General features: G+C 38.1%; 1 protein-coding gene across 4 annotated transcripts; it reads left to right on the top strand.

Annotated features, from left to right (window-relative positions):
• Positions 1 to 330: 330 nt before the first annotated feature.
• Positions 331 to 27,662, top strand: CUNH4orf33 (chromosome unknown C4orf33 homolog). 4 transcript variants are annotated; one of them, XM_046459628.2, is made up of 7 exons: positions 2,773 to 2,899; positions 7,587 to 7,767; positions 12,342 to 12,402; positions 15,268 to 15,319; positions 15,429 to 15,628; positions 18,832 to 18,986; positions 20,475 to 27,662. In XM_046459628.2, exons 2-6 carry the CDS (start codon positions 7,587 to 7,589, stop codon positions 18,950 to 18,952), a joined length of 615 nt encoding a protein of 204 aa, XP_046315584.1. In that variant the 5' UTR covers positions 2,773 to 2,899; the 3' UTR covers positions 18,953 to 18,986; positions 20,475 to 27,662. The 4 variants fall into 4 exon arrangements, with proteins under 4 accessions (XP_046315586.1, XP_046315587.1, XP_046315584.1 ...); XM_046459630.2 differs by lacking the exons at positions 2,773 to 2,899; positions 20,475 to 27,662 and adding an exon at positions 331 to 417 and having other exon boundaries at positions 18,832 to 19,555; XM_046459631.2 differs by lacking the exons at positions 2,773 to 2,899; positions 20,475 to 27,662 and adding an exon at positions 444 to 706 and having other exon boundaries at positions 18,832 to 19,555.

Genomic DNA, 27,662 nt, shown 5'->3' with positions numbered 1-27,662 from the left:
GGAGGTGTCCCGCGGGTCTCTCGGGGTCCGGCGGGCCGCCTGCGCGTTCGCCGAAGGGGCGGGCGGGCGGTTCGGCGGCGGCGACCTTCGCGAAGCTAGGGGCAACTCTGGGACCTCCACGAAGCCCCGGGCCAGCAGCGGAAGTCCACTCGGCCCGCCCTGCGACTTTGAAACCGGTGCCCCGGACCGCTCCTTGGAGACGGCGACGCCTCCTCCGTCATCACGCGGGCGTCAGCGCTCACGTCACCGCGCTTCCTGCGGACCCGGCACACTATTGGCTGGCTGTCAAGAGGTGGGCGGGTCCGTGGGAACCTGGCTGACAGCAGGCTGAGCCACCCTAGTATCGCGGCCCGCGAGCGCGCGGGCGGGTGGCGCCAAGTGGTCAGCGTATTAGGCCCCTATTTTAAATTCCAAAAGGTAGGTGCCACCAAAGCTCTCAGATTCTTCATCTACAGTTGCGGATATTCTGAGCATTTCTGGACTGGGAAAGCCCGCTTTTCACCCACCTGCCAAAGGAGTTGAAAGCATGTAGGTTCCCACCGCTGCGGGGGAACCCGGACTGTCAGACTCCCTCATCAGGCTGCTCCTCTCGAGTATTTCGGGGCACGGACTTGCTCGTCTCCGGAAGACAGTACGGTCTGCTCCTCGTGGGTCTTTAGAGAAAGAACACAGCTGTTGTCTGAATATTTAACTCTGTGGTGATAAGGTATGCACTCAGAAGTACCCAGAAGATCCTGCACAGTTAGCAGTTATTTCTTCCAACATGTTTGTTTCCTCAGATAGAAGGAAAGAGAAAATTTACATTTTGTGCAAGAAAAAAAATAAGTAAAATTTACACTTGTGGATAGATTAGTGTCCAGTTTTAAAAAGTAATTCTGTCTGAGCTTGAACCATTTTTTTTTAACAAAACACATAACATTGGAAGAAATTATAACACTAGTAATAAAAACTTAACTTGAAATAGCCTCTAGTTTTAGTGCTTTTTAATAGATAGTATTTTTGTGGATTGAAATAAAGTTCCACTGAACCAACGTGTCATAAATGCACCTTGATTTGGTTTTCCGTTTAACAATTTAAGAAGTCTTTTTTCCCCTGCATTCACACTGTCATATAAACAAAATAATGTTAGCAAAATTTATCAAGACATTTTAAAAATATGTTCAAGTATGTCCAATTAGGTATTTGAGGATTGTTACAGGTTTTACTCCATCTGACTATTAAGAAAATGAGATTGTTTTTTCTTCCAAAGACTGTTAAATATGTGTGTGTAGGCAATAACCACAGAAAGATTTAATTGGTTTTGAGTCAGTTAAGATTGAAAGTGTTCTGGTTTTTAGTGGCCATGAAGTTAACACAAAAACTTATTAAAAGGGAAAATTGAATGTGCAAGCTCCAACTCTTTCTTAAAGTTCACTGACTCTTCATGAACTTCTCACTGACTGACCAAAGACTTGCTTATAACTTCTCCTACATTTGAACCTTGTATGTTGTCATATTGTGATTTAAGTTGATATTAAGCCAGTCCTTGCAGATTTAACTATATTTACACTCAAAGCTGGCAGATTAAAAAAAGTGTGAGTAAAAGCAGAGTTCCTTCTGGGTGTAAATGATGTGTTGTTTTCAAATAAACTGAATAATGAAATGGGAAATATTTTTGTCTACATTTTTAATTGTTTGGCTCATGTGATTGTGATGAAAGTGAACACAAACCATAGTTTTTGGTTTTTATTTATATTTTATGTTACAAGACTTAAGTGCTTGGATTCTAAGAGTATTTTCAAAATAACTTTCATCATTAGTAAACAAAATTGTAAAGATTCTATTTATCCTTAAAGTATCCTATGTAGTCTTTCTCCTTATTAAATCTTCTCCTGAGCGCCCTATACACTTTTCCCCAAGGTAGGTGCCATCAAAAGGTAGTTGCCACCAAAGCTCTCAAATTCTTCTTGCAATCTTCATCAAACGAATCCATGATTTGTTTCCAGGCTTTATCATAAGGTTTTTTTGTTTGTTTTTTTGTTCTTTTGTTTGTTTTTTTTTTTAATCTCATGAGTTAAAGAATTCAGTGAATGTGCATGGAAAGTAACTGTGAATGTAAAACTCTCTATGAATGAGAAGAGGAAAAGAAAATGACTTACTATATTTATTCTCAAACCACCATGTCATGGTTTTATATTACTTTTCTTCATTTAAAAAAAACCCTTGAAAATTATACAGATTGAAAATCAGTGACAGATTTCACTCTTATGAATTCATTCAATCAACTGACATCTAGTACTGTATGCAGGCCATTATGAAAAATATGACTATAAAGTGGCAAAGAACGCAAAGCTTGACGTTTAAGCAAGGTTCCAAGCTGATCACACAGTTAAAAAGCCTCCGGGCTGGGATCTGCGCCCAGGAGGTACAGTTCCATTGCGCAGTGTGCACCACTCCGTGGTCTCCCACGGTGCAGTACGAGTGCAGAAGCCTAACGTAACCAGCAGCTGGAGGTACGGGTCGGGGCCTTTAGCTGCAGGCCGTGAACGATTGCCTGGACGGCTGACAGCCGATTTTCGAATCGTTGCATAGTATTTATGCAGCCGAATTACCCTTCCTTCCCTTAGAAAACCGCTCGAACTTCAGCGGCATGACGAACAGTGCGCACGCGCTCCTCCACGGCCCCGGCACGCGTTTCTTCCCTAGCACCGCCTGGCGTCCGCGCCGGCCCTGCGAGCCCCGCCCCGGGACGTGCGCGCGGCGGGCGGGCAAGGCCACGCCCCCCGGGGGGCCGCCGCGCCGCGGGAGCCCGTCGGCCCGGGCGCTGCACGGCTTCCGGTCCGGGTGCTTGCGAGCCGCCGCTCCGCTGCTCCGAGTTCGCCCGTCGGGCCTCGGTCTTCTCCCTGGGAAATCCTGCGAGGTGCTTTACTCCGCTGCCGCCTCCCGCTGGCGTAGTCCACCCCTTCCTGGCTGCCTCCCTCCTTTCTCCGTTTCTCGTATGAGTGAGCGGGGCGGGAGGGTGCAAACTGAAAAGAAATAAGTATTGTTGAATGACCAGCGGACCGCTGCGAAGACAGGAATTTGGAAATCTCCTTGCAAAAAGTTTATTAAGGAAGCACCTTTCCCCTAACTTCTTTCTTTTAAACCTTCTGAAATATATATATATATATATATATATATATATATATATATATATATATATATTTTTTTTTTTTTTTTTTTTTGTTTGTTTGTTTCTTCCGCGCTCTTAACGGCCCAGAGTTTTGTCTGTTCGTCTTTTCCTGCTTTTCCTTTCAAGGGTCTTTCCTTATTAAGTGTAAAACAATGAAAATAATTGACAAGAGTATCTTTTTTACTTCTTTTGATGAATGAATAATATGAATAACGAAGTTTAAAAGCACAAAAGTTCAAATTAACAACACTATTTTAAGAAATTAAAATTACAGAGTAGGACCTGAATCACCTTGATAATATTAATTCTGGCTGTTTGGAAATGTTCGATCATCATACTTTTTAAGACACTTGACATTAAATTAGACTTTAAAAGTATTTTTAAATTATTTATTTTAAAATAGCAATGCATACTTACAGTATAAAATTCAAACAGGTTAAAGAAGAAAAAAGTGATAAAGTTGAAAGTAAGCCTTCCTTCATGTCTCCAGCAGATAATTCTTTCGAGAAAATCAATCAGCTCTACCACTGGTTTCTTAATATGCTTCCTGAAAACCACCACTAGCGTATATGCAGAAAAGCTTGCTTTTTTATTAAATAACTGCACAATTGTACACCTGCTTTTTTCACCTCACAATATTCTTTAGATGGACATATAGAACTGCCTCATTGATTCTGAAAACTATGTAGTATTTCATTTTATGATAGCATACTTTCTTTGCCTGTCCTCTACAGAAAGGTAAAGATGCTTCTAATATTTTGTTATTCTAAACACTGTTACCACAAAATACTTACACTGTTGTCATTTTGATTATGCCCAGGTATTACAACTCTTAGAACTAGAACTGCTGAGTCAAAAGGATATTTGCATTTTTATTTTGATAGATATTGATTTTTCTCTTCACAAGAGGCTGTACCAATTTTACTCCAACTGCAGTTATGTGGGGTTTTTTCCTGTCTTCATTAACACAGCATATTATCAAAGTTTCTGATCCTTGCCAATCTAAGTGAAAATTTACTGTTGTTTTGGTTTGCATTTCTTTCATTGTTAGTGATACTGAATATTTTGTGTTTTCTTTCTGTGAAATGGCTGTTCATATCTTTAATCCACTTTTCTGTTGGGATTTTGTTGGTTTTATTCTAGAAGCTCTTTATTCGTAAACAAATAGCTATTTGTTTGAAATATAAAACACATATACTTTTTCTAAGACTTCTTTTGGTTTTGTTAATGAGAGGTTCATTTTTGGTGGCGGGGGGAGGGAGGCTGCTGCTTTTATTTTTAAGGAGTCAAGTGTTTCGGTTTGGGAATATATTTTAAAAGGCTTCTCTACTAAAACAATCTTCTTTTAAACTCTTTTTGTTGTATTAGTAGGGATTAAGTTTTTCTGTGTTTATATAGGTTGATATTTTATGTTTAAATCTTCAATTCATCTAAGACTTAGTTTGATGAAGGGATCCTACTGTATTTCACTGGATTGCAGAGAGAAGCCGTTGATAGTGGAAGTGGTGACCTGGCTGATTGCTCTGAGAATCATCCCAAACTCCCCATAGAGTTCTTCCACATATTTCCCCAGCACCTGGCATGTATCCAAACAAAATGAGTGTTTGATAAGAGCTTAGTGAACTAAGGAAAGGGAATTTCTGGGTATGAGAAATCATCATTTTAGCTCTTGTACTGATGTGTACTGTTAAAGGGATGAGGTGCCACTAACAGGTTTCTCCTGGACGTAGCCTGACAGTCATAGAATTCCAGATGCAGAACCCAAAACAATATTCACTTAATGGATAAACGGTTAGCTCCTATTACTGACAGGTTTCCTAGATGTGGCCAGGGAGACAATAAACTAGCCAGTCAATCAGAGAAGTTCTCTGATTCAAAATGGAGCAGTGTACCCCTAATAGCAAATGACGTAAGGAGAATCCAGTAGAGAATGACCCAAGGGGAATGCGAGGCCAGGGGTGAAGGACAGTGGCTATCAAATCCTCTTGAATTAATGAGCATGTGGGCAGAGAAACTGAAGGGAGGGGTTAAGTAAGACTCAGGAATTGAGGGAGTTGTCAGTCATACCTAGATTGACATGAGTGTTCTTAAGCAATAATAAAGTTTTAAAAATTCATTTGTCATCCTAAAATTAAGTTATTTTTTACCATTAAAGTCAAACTTATTTTCTGCCCTTGGACTTACATTCTGCCATGGCATTACTCTGAACTGTTGAAAATCTAGTCACTATTTCTTGCAATAGTTTTCAAAAAAAAAAAAATGCAGAAAGAAACCTTAGGGGAAAAGGGAAACAAACAAAACAACACCCCAGTAGAAAGGTTTGGAGCTATCACTACCTCATTCACAGAAAGAAAATCTCTGCTTTTTTTCGTTCTTATCTTCCAGATTAAGATTAGGTTTTAAAGTAATTTGAAACCTACAAAGTATGTTTGCTCACTCTGTGTACATGGAAGTGACAGGCCACTTTTAGGAGCATATAAGTGAATTGGGTTTTATTCCATTTTGACATATAGACAATTGCCTGAGTATTGGGATTTGGATAGGGAATCCCTTTAATTTATGCAGCACTTTGGGGGATATGGTGGTTGTATGAAGAATGAGTGAGTCCATAAGAACTTCCCAGTTACTGAGCTATATTATAGTTTGTCAGAATTGTCAGGATGGTCATGCTCCAAATTAGGAAAAGAGCATACTCTGTCACCATTCTTGGTGCCAGAATCAAAGTTAATCCACACTTCTAACATCTTGATTAGTTGTATTTCTTTTTCTTCCTATGGCCTCAAGAGGATACTTATTCCAACCAAAATTTGGATGGGGAGTTATAGATTTATTTTTGTAGAATAGTCCCTGATGTTTCAACTAAAGAAGATAAATTTATCTTTGAGCTATTTTATTCCCTACAAACCAAGACTGCATTCCATATAAATCAGAGTCAGTTTATAGTCTTAGTGCTCTTTGAGCCTATTTCAGTAGTGAAGAATATGAATTACTGAACATTTCTTCTGAAGTGCTATCAGTTTTTTATGAATTGTAATAAAAGAACTATTAATTTTAGAGCTTATTAAAATTTGTTAGCAGAGATGAAAGTTAGCAGAACTACATACTTTAGAGAAAGGATTACAGAGATTTTGGATCCTTATGTGACACAGAGCTTAGCTATTTGGCCTCCCACTGCTTGGCACATAGTAGAACATGTATTGATTGAATTAAATTCATTCACATTTAATAACTTCATTCCTTGATGTAAAAATAACATGAATCAAGGGGATTCATTAAGAGATTGCAGATAAGGGAAGTTACAGTTTGGAAATATCATCAGATACTAAATCAGGATTATCTTCTGGGTAAGATATAGAAACCAGTAATAACTTGGAGAATCCACCACTTCTAAAATAAAGTTTTTGTCCTGCAGTATCTTTGGGAAAACATGGCTGACATTGGTCTGGTTGCTAATCATGCTAGTTATGTGATCTTGGACTAGTCTGTTTCTTCATTTGTAATGAGGATAATAATAGCTCCTCTGCAAGTTTGTAGTGACATTAAATGGCATAATGTTTACAAAGTGATGGACTCATGATGTTCAGCAAATGTAATTGTTCTGATATAATACTATGTCCTTACATTGGAAACTTGCAAAAATAATTAAAAATGCAAAGTCTGTTTGTTTCAGTCTATTTCAAAGTTTAAAAGACAGTATATTCTGTTCCCATTTTTCAGTTGTAGAGAAGTGATTAACCAAACAAGAGGTTATTTAGTAATTGAAGTGTCAGAAATTGAAAAGGCATAAAAATATGTGTGTGCGTATATATGTGTATGTATATATATATGTATATATATATATATATATACATATATATATATATATATATATGAAAAAAGGAAGACAAAATTCAGCTCTACCAATCTTCAAATTGTTGGAGTCCTCCCTGACCTCAAAGAAAAAGTTTTTAGCCAAAAGAATTGTCCAGCATCTACTGATTTATAATGATTTTTATCAAGTTGAATTTTTTATAATGATCTTGATTTCCAGAGGATATAGTAACTCAGAATTCTATGTACGTTACAGTGAAAAAAAAGACAGGAGAAAATATAAATTCATAGTGTTTATTGTTAAGTATATTAACAAGTTCTGCCATGGACTGAATTAGAACTTTTGAAAATGATTTTATCACATTCTTCATGAATAGACCATGATCTAGATCAAACAAGTCTCAAAGCTTTTAGGACCCTCCCTATAAGCTGTTTTAGAATAGAACTTGGATTTCATGACTTGCCAAAACACAGATGGCCTTTGGACTCCCAGGACCCTGTTCTTGTACTAAGTTGCCCTCCTATTATTTGGTAATAAAATTTTCATTTCATTTCTAACTAAAGGAAGCTTTTCTATTTTGTGAAAGAGTTTATTTTAATATGTTTCTTCCTTCACGGTCTCTAGATGGATTTTAAAATCGAACATACTTGGGATGGTTTTCCAGTGAAGCATGAGCCGGCATTTGTCAGGCTGAATCCAGGTGAGGGAGGGGTGATGGTGGAAGTCAGTGCCCCATTTTTCAACGATCCTCCAGCCCCACTTGGAGAACCAGGAAAGCCTTTCAATGGACTGTGGGATTATGAAGGTAAGTGGAAGTACTGTATTTTATTACAAACATAAATCTCTTTATAATAGCCTCTCACAGAAGTATTATTTTATCTTGCTGCTAGCAAGGGAGTGCAGTGCTCTGAGTGGCTGACTGTGCAGTGTCTGCTGTTTCCTACGCATCTCTCATTCTGACTCTTTCTCTATTACCTGTGTGACTTCAGCTATATAACTAGAACAGTGAAAAATGGCAATTACAAATTCATATTTTTAGATTGCTGCCATATTTCCTATTCTGAGAGGAGTTGAGAAATTGCTATTTTGCCTTTATCTTCAAATTATCACTGAAGCTTTATAAACCTTTATGGAAGTTTTGGGGTGTTTTACTTATTGTAGAAACAATGTCAACCCCAACATGAAATTTAATTTTTACTTCATACTGGCAAGTAATCTCACATATCAAATTAAGGCTAAAAAACATGTCACAAAAATACATGATTTTAGGTTTATTCTGTGATATCCTGTGCTTCATTGGTTTTAGTCAGCTTTTTTGGCACTGTAACTAAAAGACCTGACAGGAACATTATAGAGAAGGAAAAGTTGATTTGGTCCCCGGTTTCAAGGTATCAGTTCATAGACAGCCAGCTCCATTGCTCTGGACCTGAACATCATGGTGGAATGGTGTGGAGGAGGAAAACAGCTCAGGACATGACAATTAGGAAGCAGAGAGAGCTCTGCTCAGCAGGGAAAAATATAAATCGAAAAGGCATGCCCCCAGTGACCCATCTCTTCCAGCCACATCTGCCTACAGTTACCACCCAGTTAATCCATAAAGTGGATTAATCCACTGATTAAGGCTGTAATAACCCAGTCATTTCACCTCTGAAAATTCTTGTATTGTCTAACACACAAGGGGATACCTTATATCTAAACCATAATATCTTCCTAATCAAGTTACTGGATTAATCTTTCTGAAATGCTTAATGATGCCATTCTGCAGATCGTAAGTCATTATAAATATTTCTAGGATAAATTTCAAACCATTCCTGTAAGCTTTCTGTACACTCATGAATTGGGCCTTCATGTTCAACCAAAAGCTCTTAACTTCTGAAAGGTTAATGGTCTTATCGTCCAAACATATTCTCACCCACATATGGTCTCATTCTGCGCTCTCTGCCTCTAGTGCACGTAGTTCCAGGTGTAATTTAGATTCCATTTCTTCAGAGATGTTTTAATGAATCTTCTAGTTAATGCTAACATCTTTCTCTCACCTTTTGTATAGCATGCCTTTGTCAGTGTTAGTTTGTCATATTTTAAGCATTTACCTTCTTTTATTGATACAAAATTTGTATACTAGGTTTCTCATAGTAAACACACCAATATGACTTCTCTTTAGATACTTATAGGCACCAAACTCAACAGATCCTCATCTTAGCTTATCTACTTTTCTCATAAACCTATTTCTTTCCCTAATTGCCCAATCTCAATCAATGAAACTAACAATAACTCAAATCATCAAATATGAAAATTGTAAGATCTTTCCAAGATATTCCTCTCTCACGTATCCATACTTGGATTTATTCACTAAGGCCTGTCAGTTTCTCTAATTCAGAGCCTCCTTTTCATCCCTATCATCCTTGCTGTGGATTAGGCCTTTCTCATCTTCTATCTTTGGTTAGGGTATAGCTCTCTAGTCCTTTTCCCCTTCACTCAGAAGCAGAGTGATCTGTCTAAAGTGAAAATTTAAACTCATCCATCAGCTAAAACCTTTTTGTGCTCCCTATCCTCTCAAGATAAATTTTATCCTTCTTAATATGATCTCTGTGCAAGGTTTTCCTTGACCCAGCCCTTATTCTTTCTGTAGCATTACCAGTTTTTACTACATTTTGCCAAGTAAGACTGAATTGTTTGTAGTTCTTTAAATCCCAATTTTTCCTAATTGTGTGCCTTTGAGTCTATGGCCCTGTCCCACAGAATGCTGTTTTCACCATTCTTCACCCATTTCCAACTCAGTTTACAAGATGGAGTTTAGCTAGCATCATCTCTAGGAATTCTTTGCTAAATCAATCTTCCCCACCTCAGCTAATAGTCTATTTTCCTCTTTCCTATAACAACATATATGCTCCTCTATTTTTAAATTTTTTAAAATTTTCCAACTCAGTGTCAGACTGTATTGTGAACTAATCAAGGTACTTGTAGAATCTGATATTGTGTTTAGTACAGAGAAGCCACAAAAGTGTTTGAAAGGTGATGATGGATAATAGAAACAAGAAAGCGTCTGTTGGCAAGGGGAAGGCAATGGTTTGCTTTAAGGAATCGTCTCACACAGGTGTAGACATTGGCAAGTCCAATATCTGCAGGGCAGGGGCTTAGCGACCCAGGGAAGAGGTGATTTTGCAGTTCAAATTTGAAGGCTCTCTCAGAGAGAGCAGTTGGTCTTTTTTCTTCTATTAAGACTTTCAGCTGGTTGAATGAGGCCTACCCACACTGTAAGGATGATCTGTTTTATTAAAAGTCTGATGATCTAAATGCTAATCTTACAGAATACTATCAAGGAACATCTGGAATAATGTGTGACCTAATACCTGGGTACTGTGGATTAGTTGATAAATAAAAGTAACCACCATAGTAAACATTTTCTTTTCTTTTCTTTCTTTCTTTTTTTTTTTTTTTTTTTTTTTTTGTGCTTGGGATTGAACCCAGGGCAGGGCTTGTAGCGTGGTAAGGCAATCACCATACCACTGAACTATATCCCCAGTCCTCACGGTAGACATTTTAATTTGTTTAAGTAAAAGATTTAGAGAGGGATAATTCAATTCTCAGAATTATTAATGGAACTGTATCTTAGCTATTGTATTGTAAAAATAACATGAACCATTAGAAACAATTTAAATGTCTACTGATGAAGGATTAGATAAATTAATTATAATATTCTGTAGAAAAATAATGTGGTCATTAAAAGAATATATTCATATGCTGGAAAGATTTTTATGAAAACAAGTTCTAGGCAAATATGATTTTATTTTTATTTTTTAAAAATCTAAAAAGGTAAAATAGTTTGTAGAAAGACTAAAAAAGCCTGGTAGGTTTAAGATTAAAGGGGTAAAAAACACTTTGGCTTTTTACTTCATATGTGTTTGTATTGTCTTAATTATTTACAGGAAATATGTAGTATTTTCATAAGTAAATAATTTAAAAAAATATGCCAGGTGCGGTGACATATGCCTGTGATCCCAGTGGCTTTGGAGGCTGAGCAAGTCAAAGCCACCCTCAGCAAAAGTGAGGGGCTAAGCAACTCAGTGAGACCCTGTCTCTAAATAAAATACAAAAAATAGGGCTGGGTATGTGGCTCCATGGTTGAATGCCCCTGAGTTCAATCCTGTTATCCCCCCCCCCAAAAAAAAACCAAAAAACAAAAAACACATACCTAGGAAATTCCAGAAGATTATAATAATAATTTTTTAAAATCACTGACCCATATTCCACAATCACAGATAAAGAGTCTTTACATTTTTGTGCACATTTTGCAGACCTCTAGCCATAGGCACTCGTGCACATTTTAACTGCATGTACGTGCGACAGATGCTCTGCAGCTTACCTGTCAAATATCATGGATAGATTCCCATGCTGTTTTAGTCAGCTTTTTCACTGCTGGGTTTAAAAGACCTGACCAGGACAATTGTAGAGGAGGAAAAATTTATTTGAAAGATCATGGTTTTAGAGGTCTCAGTCCTTAGAAACTGGCTCCATTCCTTGGGGCTTGAAGTGAAGGAGGACATCTTGGAGGAAGAGTGTGGTGGAGGGAAGCAGCTCACATGAGGATCAGAAAGCAGAGAGACTCCCCTAACTAGATACAAAATATATACCCCAAAGGCATGCCCCCAGGGACACACCTCCTCCAGCCACACACTACCTACCTATAGTCATCACTAAATTAATCCCACCAGGAAATTAATCTATTTATTGGATTAAGACTCTCATAACTCAATCATTTCTCCTCTGAACCTCTTGTATCGTCTCACACTTGAGCTTTTAAGGGGTACCTAATGTCTAACCTATAACACATGCCAACAAATATTTAACTGTATCTTTGATTGTAATGGTTCCATTGTATTCCATTGCATAGCATACATAAATTTCATGATTCATTTATCAGCTCTTCTGTATGATAAGAGATTTATTTAGAAAAATAGGAGCTAATCCTACGTAAGAGGAGATAATAATTGTCATCATTTTTATTTTTCAAGTAATACTTTGATGTATAAAGCTGTACTTAACATCTTTTGCTAGTTGTCTGATTATTTCCTTAGGATAAATTCCTAAAAAGAGATAACTGCAACAAAGTCTGTGTGACAATGTTGACTTCTCTATGACCTCACCAACAGTAGGTTTAATAAATCTTTTTAATTTATGGCAATATGATATGGAAAAGAATTGATGATGATTTATTTCCTATGTATTTCTTCTTGCAGGCAGTGTCTATTTAACCCCTCTTCTTATTGAGGATAGTATAATAATTTTTAAAAATGTAATTAATTTTGTTCTAAAGGTATACAAAAGTATTGTTGAAGCAAAATTAATTTCTTCAATATGTCTTATCTCTGTTTTCAAAAGTCATGGAAGTATTTTTCTTGAATGATGTAACTGAACAGTATTTAGAAGTTGAGCTTTGTCCGTAAGTATAAAATATTTTTTCTTAATCATTACTACATAATTTGAACACATTATTTTAAAATTATAAATCATATGGTTATAGTAGAGCTCACTGATTCTAGCTATTAGAGACAATGCTAACTTGCATTTCTTTTATTGTCAAATACAAAGCTTATATTCAGAATATATATTTAAAATACATATTTCAAAGTGTTTGAATATATCATATCAATGTAACTTTTAATTCACTAATATTGTTAATTTTTGTGATCAATTTAAAGAAAATTTTTTTTTGCAAAATAAAAAATTATAAAACAAAAACTCATTCCCTCATAGTTTACTCTATACATTTGTTTTATTATATATCAAACACTCTAAATAAAGGGAGGCATGTAGATATAATGAATGTAACTCACGAAAATGTTTCTTTTAGGGGACTTTAAAATAAATATATTAAATTTTAATTTCATATATTGTATAATTGTATATTTATGTATTCCTTTCTTTATTCATCATTCTTTTTTCTAGTATGTACTATGACAATTTTTTATTCAGTGACATAGATTTTCCTAGACTCACAGAAAATATTAACATTGGAGTGTCTTTGTTGAAGTTTATTTCCCTGGGAAATTTCTTTACCTTGTTTACAAACTATATTTTTTTTTTATTCTTATATAGATGTGAAAAAGTAAAGTATGTTCACTTGCCATCTAAATTATAGCAAATTTTAAATTAGTAAAGTATTTAATGAACAAAATAGTCCTACGTATTGCTATTATTAATTTCAAATGCCATTTAGACGCCTCCCAGTATCAGTATCCAGTAGTTTTTATTCCTTAGTGGACTGTTCAGAGAGCTGCAAACAATTCTTCTAAATGAGGCTTTAGATATCTTTTTAAATTTTCTCTCCTCTTGATTTTTTACTAACTCTAGTGTGGAAAATTTTTTTAAAAAGAAGTACAATTATATGTCTCTGTGTGTCATCTCTTTATTAACACGACAAAATCTTTATTGGAAAATATGTTGAAGTCTTGTAAACTGTCATGGAAGGTAAGGTAATTTCAACTACTGTGTGATTGTTCTCACTCTGTACACGGAAAAGCTAAGGCACTTATCATTTGTCTATAAAGTAAAGAAATTGGAGCTGCCAGAACTCTCAAGTTCAATCCTTAGTTTTAATTTTATTAGATGATAATATTAGTTTATTTTGATAAAGTGATGACATAACACTGTAGTCTAATCAGATTTTTTTTTTTGTTAAGAAACAACACAGTGGACATTGCCTATAAAATTAATAAATTTTAAAAATTAAAATCCTTAGAATAGTTTGGTTTTATATACAACAGGAAAGCTAATCAAGAGTCATGGTTTTGGGGCTGGGGATGTGGCTCAAGTGGTAGCGCGCTCGCCTGGCGTGCGTGCGGCCCGGGTTCGATCCTCAGCACCACATACAAACAAGGATGTGTCCGCCAAGAACTAAAAAATAAATATTAAAAAAAAATTCTCTCTCTCTCTCTTTCTTTGAAAAAAAAAAAAAAAAAAAAAAGAGTCATGGTTTTGCCTCAGGCAACCAATTCCTATAATGGTTCATTAACTTCTAAGAAAATAACATGAAGAGTATCATTGTTTTCATTTGTAAGAAATTTTACACCTCATAGGATATTCCTTAGGCTGCATAAAAACAATAAAAATAATCAGAGAATTTTAAATACTTAAATTTAAGTATTCTGGTAGAATACTTAACTGAAGACAGGCATTGTGGTGCACAACAGTAATCCCAGTGACTGCAGAGACTGAGGCAGGAGGATCCTGAGTTCAAAGCCAGCCTCAGCAAATTAGCAAGGCCCTAAGCAATTTAGTGAGACCCTGACTCAAACAATAAAAAGGGCTAGGGACGTGGCTCAGTGGTAAAGTGCCCCTGAGTTTAATCCTTAATACCAAAAAAAGCGGGGGGATACTTAACTGAAGAAGCTCTTCCCTCACAGTATCACAAAAGACAATTCGTGTGGAAACGTTCGATAGTCTTCCAGAAACAATAAATTTGCTCCATGTAAATATGTGAAATCTTTTGATTCTTACTGACCTGCTAATCCCCATTATGCATTCTCATTAGAGTTTCCTTTTGAGGATATATTGGGTTATTTTTGAAAGTGACGTTGCTGTCTGAACTACAGGTAGATGCTGGAAGAAGCACAGGGCACATAGGTCAAGTGTAGTTGTATGAGAAAAATGAGACAGATTAAAATCTTTAGTGGGTTGGCTAGTGATTTAAATTAGTAAATTTAGTCGGTCTGTGATTTGCATTTTCTATCTTCCTAATGAGCATCAAAGTAGTTTTTTTGCAGAAATAACCTTTAGTAAAGTTGTTACATTTAGACTTAGAAATTGGTCCCAGTTCCCCTTAGGGCACTTCAGTTTTTGAAACTTATCTTATTATAAACCCCACAAAATGTGATATCCTTTACTCCTTTTTCATACTTTGTGTCATCAAACCAAATGAAATATTTTATATTATTTCTTATTAAAATATATAAAAAGCCATCTTAGAATGTGAAACTGCATTTCACAGAAGTTGTCTGGAAATGGAAACTCAAAGATATCATTTCTAAGTAGCTGAACAAACTGGCTCTCCCTGTAATGATGTAATATTTGTATTGCTTCTTTTATTTATTTACAAATTTATTTATAAGCACACATATTCCAGAAATGAAAGATGATTAGGAAAAGAATATTCATTTCATGTGATGTAAAGGCTTTCTTTTTCTGCATATTCTGTGTTTGGTCCCCTCATCTTGGATATCATTACCAATAAAACTTTTTCGTTAAAAGAATTAAAAAATAAAATTTGTTTCTTTCAAACACTTATGAGGAACCTTAATTTTGACAGCCATGGGCAGCATTTAGTGCTTCTACTCTCTGGAAGAAGAAATGTGTGGAAAGTAAGTTAATAAAATTATGAAACACAATCTTTAAGTGTGCAAGCAGTATGTGTGTGTTTAAGGTACAAGTCTGAATTTAACTTTTGTGTATCACATATTATTTCCATAGCAAGAACTTACTTTATCTTTCAAAGTGTCCAGAGGTGAGACAAAATGGGAAGGCAGAGCTTATCTTCCTTGGAGCTATTTTCCACCAAATGTGACAAAATTTAACGCATTTGCAATTCATGGATCAAAGGAAAAAAGAAGTTATGAAGCCCTTTATCCCGTACCTCAGCATGAACTGCAGCAAGGACAGAAACCTGACTTGTAAGTAGACCATCAATGTAGACATGTTACAACTATAGAGATTTTGGAGAATTAATTCTTGGTAGAGCATTAGTAACACTTTTTGGTCAACAAAGATGATGTGTACCAGCTCCTAGTGGGTCATGAATTCCGTGATGGTCTCAGTAGGTGCATTACAGGTTGCCTTTGGGCTGATAGTCTCTCTGCTGTAAGTGCAGCCCTTAGTTTTCTCTAACACTATGAGAAAAATTTTGTTTAGCAAGTGTTGCATCAACTGCTATAGAAATATGGCTTCAAATTCATTTATGAGCCCTTTTAGAGCTACAGGGCCAGAGGAATTAGGGTTCCTCGTGTGAACAAAGGACTAGTGAATCCTTTTTGTTCTGCAAAAGAATCTGTACTTCAGTTATCTCTGTAGTTCATCCTGGATGGCTGCAAGGACTACCCGCTTTGGGGAGGATGGCCAGATACTGTCCTTGGGGCAAACTGATTTCTGCTCTCTGTTGCCTCTGAGGGTGTACAGTGTGGTCAAGAGAGTCTGCGGGGAAGAGCTGATCAGAGACATCCCAGTGAGCATGATACCAGGGTAGACTGATATGCCCTTGGGATGTACAACACTGTCCTTCCTCTCCCTATTCATCACCTTCCTGCTGGCATGCTCCTGATTCACTCTACCTTGCCTTCATCTTTTTTTTTTTAATTTAACAATCCTAATTGGCTTCATTTTTAATTTTAAAATCAGGTAACACTTCATTCCATAAAACAGAATCAGTTTTCCTATGAGCCAAGCACTCATCAAAAATAATTTGATGAGGTAACATCAGATTATTTATTTTTCTTACACAAAATAAGGACAAGGGAACTTCACTGTTTCACCAGTTGAGAATGGCTGTTCTCCCTCCAATCCAGATTTCTCTTGGAGGACCAGATGTGTCAGCTTGGTTTGATTCACTCCATGTTGTTGTCTGCCGCACACCACCCCCCCACCCCCCGAATATTGTCTCTGTTCAAAAAACTGGCTTCACAAATAATGTGGCAGCAGGAAAATTTCAGAATCCAAAGCTTAAAAATAAGTCTTGGCAGTGTGGGGTTATTTTCTGTCTCTGGGGGGGGATCATCCGGTGTCCGAGGCCTGGGGACAGAGGCAAAGTACCCAGCCACCCATCTAGGAGATGTCACTCTCAGTAGCGTCTGGTGTCCTGACCTGTGCTCACCCAGGATGATGGTGGGTAAGGAACAGCAGGTCACAGGGGCCCCCTGACCCTCTAGGAGACAGAGCTCTCCCTGGGCAGACCCCAGGGCTGAGGGTCAGCAGCCAGGGGAGAATCAACGACTGTCCCCGCCTGTGGTCCCTGAGGTCCTGGGGCAGGGATGCAGGAGGCAGCCAGTGTCACAAGACGTCCCTGTCCCCAGCCAGGCCGGGCGCCTGGCTAAGCAAGGAGAAAGACCGTGTCCCTCCTCAGGGCCTGGCCCCTACGCCTGGTCTCACTTCCTCCCCGGCACTGCCTGGAAGGGGAGGAAGTGACACCCAGGGGAAGGCCGGGAAGTGAGGCCACCATCATCAAGTTCAGGGTACAACAGCTCAGTCTGCCGCCAACAGGCTCCATACTCTGCTTCTCTTCATGGACCACGTCCCTTCTGAGAGTCACGCCGTGCCCTTTATAGGCAAAAAGGCCCCAGAAGTTCCAGAGACACGTCCATGTTTAGGCCCCCGGATCTGGAAGTGCCTTAGGCGCACATCCATGTTTAGGCCCCCGAATCCAGAAGTTCCAAAGGTGCACGTCCATGTTTAGGCACCCGGATCCGGATGTGCCTCAGGCGCGCGTCCATGTTTAGGCCCCTAGATCCGGAAGTGCCACAGACATCCATTTTTAGGCCCCCGGATCCGGAAGTGCCTCATGTGCACGTCCATGTTTAGGCTCTAGGACCGGAAGTTCCTCGGGCGTCCATGTTTAGGCACCCGGATCCGGAAGTTCCTCAGGTACACGTCCATGTTTAGGCTCTAGGACCGGAAGTTCCTCAGTCCTCCATGTTTAGGCCGTAGCATCCGGAAGTTCCTCAGGTGCTCCTCCATGTTTAGGCCCCCGGATCTGGAAGTGCCACAGACATCCATGTTTAGGCCCCCGGATCCGGAAGTGCCTCATGTGCATGTCCATGTTTAGGCTCTAGGACCGGAAGTTCCTTGGGCATCCATGTTTAGGCCCCCGGATCCGGAAGTTCCTCAGGTGCACGTCCATGTTTAGGCTCTAGGACCGGAAGTTCCTCAGTCCTCCATGTTTAGGCCATAGCATCCGGAAGTTCCTCAGGTGCATGTCCATGTTTAGGCCCCCGGATCTGGAAGTTCCAAAGGTGTCCATATTTAGGCCCCCGGATCCGGAAGTTTCTCAGACACCATGTTTAGGCCTTAGCATCCGGAAGTTCCTCAGGTGCTCGTCCATGTTTAAGCTCTAGGATTGCCTTCTTCTTATATAGATTATTCTACCTGGCTCACTTTTGCCACTTACCTTTGCTTTTTTTCCAGTCCTGATCATTCCTACCTAGCCTCTTTCTCTTTTTCTCTCATCCTTCACTATTGTTTCTTTAACTACTTACTCTGGGATCATTGATTTTATTCTAAAACTGGTCCATCCTGGCCAGGTGGGCATAAAGGGATGGAAATCCAGGTGCAGCTGACTCTGGGCCTACATACCAAGGTGGCACATCACTCTGGCTCTTCACTAGCAAATACCTCCCTATGTTTGGTTCTTCTGGAAAGAAAAGAGAAAGATGAGCACTCTCACACGTTGGCCTCATTAGCTTCGGCAAAGAAGGGAATTAATCTGTCCTTCAACATGGAGTTGAAACTTTTTATTGCTTATATGACTGATATAAATTATATCCAAGTTTGCATTTCAGAACATATACAAGAGTATTTTATGTTTCGTTTAAAGCTAGATGAAATGAGTTAGATTTTTGAGGGCTGATTTTTATTTCTCCCTTTGACTCTGAGGGAGATATTTGTAGAATTGAAAGGAGAGTGCTTTGAAAAATAGGTGAATGCATTGAGAGCTGAATGTTTGATAGCTAGAATGAGAAAATTGTACATATAGAACATATATTACCTTGCATATTTCTTAAAATAGAATGTTGTCCTATCACAGATGTGACAAAATAAATAGCTTTTCAGGACTAATTTTTCACAAATGCATAATTCATTTCAACTCCCACCTTTTCTTTGCTTTTAGCCATCGTCTAGAATATTTCAAGCCTTTCACTTTTAACACACTGTTTGGAAAAGAATGGAGACAACCAGAATCAGACCTGTGGCTAATAGAGAAACCTGACGTACAGGCGTACAATCAATAATTATATCAGTCATTGTTCCTCTATACCTTTTAAGGTAAACCAATAAGTACAGTCTCTTTCAGACACCATGGACGCTTTTCAACAAAAAATATTTTCATAGTCGTCACCATAAATGTAGTATCTCTGTGGAAGATTGTGTATGATTAACAAAATAGAGAGTTTATAGATGATTTTATCTTTAGTTAAAATGTTTCTCAGAGTCATTTAGTCCAGTCATTCTACCTTCTGCCCTGTATCACCGTCACCCCAAAATCCCTATTCTGTCAACCAAAATCATTATTTGTCTCCCCATTTCTTTATATTTTAGCCAGCCTAAGACTAAGAAATCTTAACTGCAAATTTTTAAGCTCCAAGTAATATAGAGTATTTTTTTCCATGAATCTACTATCCATTCTTGAAGTTAGTAGAAAACATTGTCCTGGTTCAGTTGAACAAGAAGTCTACATCTGTTAAGATGTCACTAAGATACACGAGTTATGTAAACAGCTTTTTTTTTTCTGACTTGAGACTGTTTATGACTGTTCAGAAAGAAATGAAGTGGTCTTATATTCAGGCAGTGGACTCTACTTTCATTTACAAATAAATGACTTTTTTGCATATAAAGGGTTTATTTAAAATTTTTTAAGGATAAGATAGAGTTATATCATAATTATAAAAATTACAGAATTAACAGATTCATATTGACATTTTTTAGTACCATTAAACAAGATGTTAAAATGTATTTATTTTATTTTCAAAGTGGCAAATAATTCTATTACAGAATCTTAAAATTTTGTGTTGTAATGTTTCACAGTTCAAGGCTTCTAGTAACTTATCTGTGAGCATCTTCACCAAACTTAGTCCTTCTCAGCATTCTTAACTCAAAGACCAGCAGCTTTCCAAAAATGAAGCTTTGTTACTCGTGGAGACCCCTGGTTACCTACCCAACAGTGCACTGTCTCCTCTTCTTTACCAACAGAAATAGAGTATACTCTACTTAGAGACTACTTTTTTTACAAAACTGAGACAAGAAGCATGTTTGCCCCTGGCATCCAGGAAGCAAAGAGAAAAGAAGGAGCCAGGGTCCCAGTATCCTCTTTAAGGGCATGTCCACAATGATGTAACTTCCTTCCACTAGGCTCCACCTCCTAAAAGTTCTGTCACCTCCCAATGGTGTCACAGTTGGGGACCAAGCCTTCAATGAGTCATTAAAAATAAAAAAAGAATTTTCTTTATCCATTCATCTGTTGAAGGGCACCTAGGTTAATTCCATAGTTTAGTTATTGTGAGTTGAGCTGCTATAAACATTGATGTGGCTGCATCACTGTAGTTTGCTGATTTTAAAAGTCCTTTAGGTATTTATATAGAGGAGTGGGATCACTGGGTCAAATGGTGACTCCATTCCAAGTTTTCTGAGGAATCTTCATACTGGTTGTATGGAGATTCCATAATGGTTGTGCCAGTTTGCATTCCTACAGGCAATGTATGAGTGTACCTTTCCCCCCACATCCTTGCCAAGATTTACTATTTATTTTTTTTTTAGTTTTCGGTGGACACAACATCTTTGTTTGTATGTGGTGCTGAGGATCGAACCCGGGCCGCACGCACACCAGGCGAGCGCGCTACCGCTTGAGCCACATCCCCAGCCTTGCCAACATTTACTATTGTGTTCTTGATAATTGCCATTCTGACTAGGGTGAGATGAAATCATGGAGTAGTTTTAATTTGCATTTCTCTAATTGCTAAAGATGTTGAACATTTTTTCATGTACTTGTTGATCAATTGTGTTTCTTCTTCTTTGAAGTGTCTGTTCAGTTCCTTAGCCCATTTATTGATTGGGTTATTGGGTTTTTTTTTTTTTTAGTGTTACATTTTTTTAGTTCATTATATATCCTGGAGATTACTGCCCTGTCTGAGGTGCATGTGGCAAAGATTTCCTCCCATTCTGTAGGCTTTCTCTTCATATCTCAATTGTTTCCTTTGCAGAGAAGCAGCTTTTTAGTTTGAGGCCATTCCATTTATTGACTCTTGATTTTACTTCTTGCACTTTCGGAGTCTTGTGAAGGAAGTCAGCTCCTAAGCTGACATGGTGAAGAATTGGGCCTGTTTTTTCTTCTGTAAGGCACAGGATCTCTGTTCTAGTGCCTAAGTCTTTGATCCACTTAGAGTTGAGTTTTCTGCAGGGTGAAAATAGGGGTTTAATTTCATTCTGTCACGTGTGGCTTTCCAATTTTTCCAGCACCATTTGTTGAATAGGCTATCTTTTCTCCAGTAAATGTTTTGTACCATTGGCCTATGTGTCAGTTTTGGTGGCAATACTATGCCGTTTTTGTTACTATAGCTCTGTAGTATAGTTTAAGGTCTATTGTTGTGATTCCTCCTGCTTCACTCTTCTTGCTAAGGATTACTTTGGCTATTCTGGGTCTCTTATTTTTGAAAATGAATTTCATGATTGCTTTTATTCTGATTCTATGAAGAATGTCATTAGGATTTTAATAGGAATTGCGTTGAATCTGTATAATGCTTTTGGTAGTATGGCCATTTTGACAATATTAATTCTGCCTATCCAGGGGCATGGTAGGTATTACCATCTTCTCAGGTCTTATTTAATTTCTTTCTTTAGTGTTCTATAGTTTTCATTGTAGAGGTCTTTGCAGGTAAATGGATGGAGCTGGAGGATATCATGCTAAGCAAAATAAGCCAATTCCCAAAAACCAAAGGCCAAATGTTTTCTCTGATATGCAGATGCTAATTTACAATAGGTGGGGATGAAGAATAGAGGTACTTTGAACTAGGCAGAGGGAAGTGAAGGGAGGGGAGTGGATGTGGGGATAGGAAGAACAGTAAAATGAACTAGACATTATTATTCTATGTACATATATAAACATATGACTGGTGGGATTCTACATCATGTACAGTCAGAAGCATGAGAAATTATACTCCATCTCTGTATGATTTATCAAAGTACATTCTACTGTCATGTATAACTAATCAGAACAAATAAAAATAAATAAAGAAGTCCTGATACATGTAACAACCTAAATGAAGCTCAAAAGTTTTATAGAACAAAATAACCCAGAATAACATACTATATAATTTTTATTGTTAAGATCAATTATAGTAAAACTAGCATATGGTGATTGATATTAGAATGATGATTCCTGTGGGTGAGAGCAGGAATTCAGTTTGCCTGGAAGAGGAGTACAAGGGAATGATCTGGTATGATTGTGGTGTTTTACATAATTTTGTCAGCATATGGCTGCATAAATTTGTCAGCATTTCTTAGATGTATATTTAAATTTGTGATGTTTATTTAAAATATGCCTTAATAAAATAAAATAAGCTGGAAATTAAATAGTTAACGTTAGGTTTATTTGAGTTTATATTCATCCATTGAACAGTTACTGGTGCTAGTTAAATATGGTTCAGCAATTCCTTCTTTTCATTTATTAAATATGTTCTCTATCTGCAAAGAGAACTGGTGTGACATAAATGCTGACTTTTCCAAAAGGAATCTTTAAGTGTCTTTGTGACCACCTATCCTGGTGGCAGTGTTAGGCATCTTAGATGAATTCAGAAAATGATTTTAAAATCGATAATAGCAACTAAGGTGTTTGATATAGTAACTGTCTGCCAGTTTCGGATAGAAAAGGTCTATTTAAAATAATGTCAGTTGATTAATTTATAAATCACTGGAAATCATTTTATAAAGAATATAAAGCTATTGAAATGAAAAAAATAAGACAGTATCCTGATTTTAGAAGTGAATCCATCACTTTGAATCATAGCTTCAGATATTAAGCATAACTACTTATATATTTGGAAAAATAAAGCACAAATACAGATAGTCATACCCATACAAAGTATTGAATTTGAATATTATGGTTTGTGAGGTTTCTGAAGCTATTCACCTATTTCTTTTATCTAAGATGTTTTTAAAACATATGGATAAGAAATATTTTTCTTTTTCCAATACCAAGCAAGCAAAAAATATATATAAATATTTTCTTTTGTAAGGAACACTACATTCAACCACAGAATTTTGGAAAGTTTGTCCATTAGTCAGAAACAAATAATGTACTGTATAGAAACTCGATATTTGAAAATGGGTATTAGTAATAGCTGTTTCAAATTTGTTTTTCAATTTCAGGACCATGAAAGAATAATCATTCCTTTGTTTAAAATATGCACAAACGCATTTCCTTGCACTATTCTGAATTGTTCTCTGCAGCAGAAGCAGTCTCTCTTGTCACCACCTGAATAGATTACACAGTGTGTATTTATTCAGGTGCTTTCTTGTGCTTTTCCCCAACTCCAATAAAGTATAAGTCACAGTCCAGAGAGAAATATGCCTTTTTATTTTTAGTTTCAAACTACTTTTTTTTAACATTGTAATATTTTTGCCACAGAAAACCATTTGATCATTCCTCCTCCTCTTCTGCCCCTTCTCCTCTTTCTCTCCCCCTCCTCCTACTAGTACTCCAACTCCCCATCCCCCCTCCTCCTCCTTTGAATGTTAGGCTTTGTGGGAACAGAGGATAATGAATAAACTTAATCTGATATTCAAAAAGGAAAAGTAGCAGTAACTGGGTGGAGCAGTTGCAGTGAGCCCCCAGGACTTTGACTCACACCTTGAAGCCCAAGGATTGTCCCTTCTTTCCCATCTGAGTTCCCACAGTGTTTTACACGTTGCTCTACAGCACTTACCTGCCACGCATTGGAAGGCTCTTCCCGTCTTCTCAGCCTTTTCCTCCAGAAACCAATTGCACACTGTGAACGGACAGGCAGCTGCCTGGGCTGCCCAGTGCATCCCCTGCTTCCTGCCCCCAGGGCCTCTCTACTACATGGACCTCCTGCTGGAGTCCACTTGGCTATTCTCACACATGAGCTGCTCATGGCATACAAAAGAGCTTGCACCACAGGGCAACTCCTGACCAAGGATGAGAACGGACACATTCTTCTCTTTTTCCTTCCTCTGATTGACAACACTGAGGTCCCTTCCCACATCTAAAAGCACACCTTGCATTGTCTTTCCCTCATTTTTATCATTTCCCATTTTCTCTTCCCAGCCTCCCTCCTGTTTGGAATTACTTAGCCAAAATCAACATCTGTGCAAGCCATTGTCCCTGGTTTGTTTTATGGAGAATCCAGGCTAAGTTGATTGATACCTAAACTGACTCTCGAAAGCAGCCCATCAAGGTGGGAATCTGGGATGGTAGTACCCAGTGTACTTGGTGGGAAGGTCTCCATTTCTGGTGGTAATGAGCCTGGTGGGGTCACATGGCAGTTACTGAGACTCCCGTTGGGTAGAAGACTGGCTCGAGGTGCAGGCGAGGTGCCCATTGAGGTGAAACATGAGCGTCTGTGACAGGTAGCACTTGGCATAGAGGCAGTAGGAAGAGTAAGGACTGTGGAGTTGCCTGACTTCTGAAAAAGGCTTTAGAAGCCTTGAAAAAAAAGGCGCCAACGACAAGCTGCTGGCCCACTGTGAGAGCTGCATGGCGGCATTCAAAGGAACCCTGGTTTCTAGCAGCTGCAGGGCAGGCTAAGGGACACTGCTCTCCAGGTTTAATGGTAAAAGTAGCTACGATCGCTTAACCTTGGCAGGTTTCCTGCGTTGAAGTGGGGGCTTTATAAGCCTGAGACCTGGGATGGGATGTTTGTGTGAATGAGCCTGTTATAACGTATCTTGAATCCCAGACACTTGTGTGCTCTCTGCAGTAGCAGAGAAGCTCCATTAACTCTTTTTATTATTATTGTTATTATTTTTTGGAGGTGATTACCCTCAAACTTGATGGCGAGGGCCCTATTGATAGGTCATATATTGTTGTGAATTATCAAGTTATACTAAGATGTACCTAGAAGCACCACAAAAGTAACCTGAGGCGGGTTTTGCATAAATAATGCTCTTCTCTTCAAATATGGCTTCAACTCTCTCATTTCCTCAATTTGAATTCCCTGAATTATGGAAGAGCCTTTGTTAGCAGATCTGGGAGCCTACTTAATCCTTCACTTATACTCTAGAGAATTATCCTTAAGGACAAATATTTAAGAATTCCTGACGGATGGTTTCACTGGTTAGTTATGGGCAAAATCTGAAGTTGGGAGGCAAGGAAGTCTGGAAAAGAGACCTGTGGATGAACTTAAGGCAATGAGCAGAAATCACAGGTATTAATGTAATGTCTTACATTAATTCCCACTAAAGAAAATCCACTATAGAGGAGGCCCTCAACCAGGTAGACAAAGTGACTTAACCTCTGTCCTTGGCTACCATAAGTTTGCACAGTTAACTATGGTGACTGGGCTAGAATCTGTGAACAGGCCCAATAGTATATATTCCTGATTGCTGTGCTAGTTAGTGCTAGATGCTCGAATTCATGATAGCCCAGACTAATGCTGAGACATTGATATGATACTGACCCTTGAGGACACTTGCGAGGTACTTGGTTGCACATTGATTTTATCAGGCTTTTATTTGAGGAAGACATCAATTCATCTGCTCTGTGTCAACACCTACACCACACTTGGATTTTCTTTCCATGCCTACAATGCCTTTGCCAACACCACCAAGTCAAAGCTTAGAGACTGCTGATCTACTGGTGTGGGATCCTATTATAGCTTCGCCTCAGACCAATTGGCCTGTTGATGGCAGGTAAGAAAATAGGTGTATAAGAAGATCTACACATCTTACTATATTTGTGTCACCTGGAAACAGCTAACCCGATAGAGTGATGAAATGGCTTATTAAAGGCTAAGTACACACTTAAGGAAGTTCCCTGTAAAGGGGGCCACTGAGCCAAATATCCGGGAACCAGGAAATTGGTACTCCTCTACCTCACTCACAGTGACGCAGCCATTGGTTCTTCTGGATTAAAAGTAGGGTGGGAAGTAGCCCACTACAGGACCCAGGAAATGTTCCGCTGGATCAGAAACTATGAAAACCGCCTAGTCACAGTGACTCTTTGTGTCAACAACTCAGTAGGCAAATAGAGCCATGATATTGGGGGAGATTGCTGATGCTGTCTAGCATGAAGAACTAGAGTTATAGCTATTAATGTTGGCAGGATAGAATGTGCCCTTCGTAGGGGCTTTATTAGGGCATATCTGTGCCTCAGGATCAAGTCATAACATTAAATAGACAACTATAGCGACCAAAGCCAGACAAGGTAAAGCAACCAATGACTCTGACCCTGACCATGACGGTCTAGGTTTTACCTCTCCAAAAACTGGGACCCACTGAAGAGCTTGCAGTAGAACTTGTGGTAGGAAAGAGAGATGGTAAGTATCAGTGATAACCCTAAGAGCTACTTCCACTGCATTCATTGCATTGAGTCTTGAATGCAAGCTAGCCACCACCTTGAAGATTGTGACAGACTGGACTCAGTATGGAAGCTGTGTGACTCTGAATGCTGCACAGAGTGGATTATACTGGATACACCTCCTGTGTTCCACCTCATGTCCATCAGGCCATTTTTAAGTCCAGCAATTTCACATTCCCTCTCTTGTACCAAGTATCTCTTGTTTTCTCTCTCAGTGTTTTTCTGACACCCCCTGCCATATGGAACACCTGCAGAAATATTATAATTTATTTTGACAGGTTAAACCTGGAAGTTTGAGGAATTAATATTCTTGGGCAACGGGAACAGGGATCAGTGAATAAATACCTCCCTCTTCTACCCTTTGGGCAGATCATTCTGAGGTATGTTCCATACATTTCCCCATTAGTGCCTGGTGAACGGAGCTTTAGTTGTCTGCAGCAGTGACTTGCTTTAATTGTACAACCTTAGATGCCATATTTAATTTCTTTGAGGTTCAAATTCATATCTCTTAGAATCTCATTTCAAAATTAGTGAATTGCACATAGATTGGGGTATTTTTTTTTTTTTTTTGCTTAGAAAAAAACAACCCTGAAAGAATCCAACTTAAGTTTCTTTCAAGTCTAAGAGGTAGCATTTGCATTTGATAGGAATATGTTTGCCTTATGAATCTTTTAATTAAGATCAATCTCATATATAATGAATTATACATATATGCACACATGTGTATATATATATATATATATATATATATATATATATATATATACACACACACACACACATAATTTTGTTAACTCATCTTTTTTGTGCTCTACCCATTTTCTGATCACTTCTTGTCCTAATTCTACTTGGAAAGAGCAGAACTTATAAAATCGACTATCAAAACCATTTATTTTCACCAACTATCATTTATCATATAAGGAATAGTAAAAGGAGTTCCCCCAGGCTAGGATAAGAGATGCATGAGGCATATAGGAAACCAGAAGTCATGAATCTATGAGAAGTGAGGAAGCCAGGCACAGTGGTGCATGCTGTAATCCCAGCGACTCGGGAGCCTGAGGCAGGAGGATGGCAAGTTCAAACCCAGCCTCATCAACTTAGCGAGGCCCTAAACAATTCAGTGAGACTCTGTCTCTGATGAAATATAAACAAGGGCTGGAGATGTGGAAGTGGCTTGGTGGTAAGCTCCCCTGAGTTTAATCCCTGGTATCAAAATAAATAAATAAATAAATAAAAAACATGAAGAGTGTCTGTACAAATTTTATTTTATGATCTTGTGATAAACATCCAGTAATAAAAATTCTCTATGTAATGAGATCCAATCTAATAATAAAATGGAGAAAGGAAATATTGTGAAATGACGTTTCACTTAACCATTTGTTTGAATAATAATAAAGTAATATATAGTTATA

The sequence above is a fragment of the Marmota monax genome, unplaced genomic scaffold (genome assembly GCF_021218885.2).
Source record: "Marmota monax isolate L192 unplaced genomic scaffold, Marmota_monax_Labrador192_F-V1.1 WCK01_AAM20220418_F8-fsc00039, whole genome shotgun sequence".
NCBI classification, from domain to species: Eukaryota; Metazoa; Chordata; class Mammalia; order Rodentia; family Sciuridae; genus Marmota; species Marmota monax.
This window is presented reverse-complemented; position numbering and strand designations above follow the sequence as displayed.

Bases quoted from the DNA above. Each gene is read 5' to 3' on its own strand.
- CUNH4orf33 (XM_046459628.2), top strand. From the start codon at position 7,587: ATGGATTTTAAAATCGAACATACTTGGGATGGTTTTCCAGTGAAGCAT. The intron at 12,403-15,267 runs GTAAGTATAAAA...TAATTTTGACAG, and splicing joins TTAGAAGTTGAGCTTTGTCC to CCATGGGCAGCATTTAGTGC. The intron at 15,320-15,428 runs GTAAGTTAATAA...TTATTTCCATAG, and splicing joins GAAGAAGAAATGTGTGGAAA to CAAGAACTTACTTTATCTTT.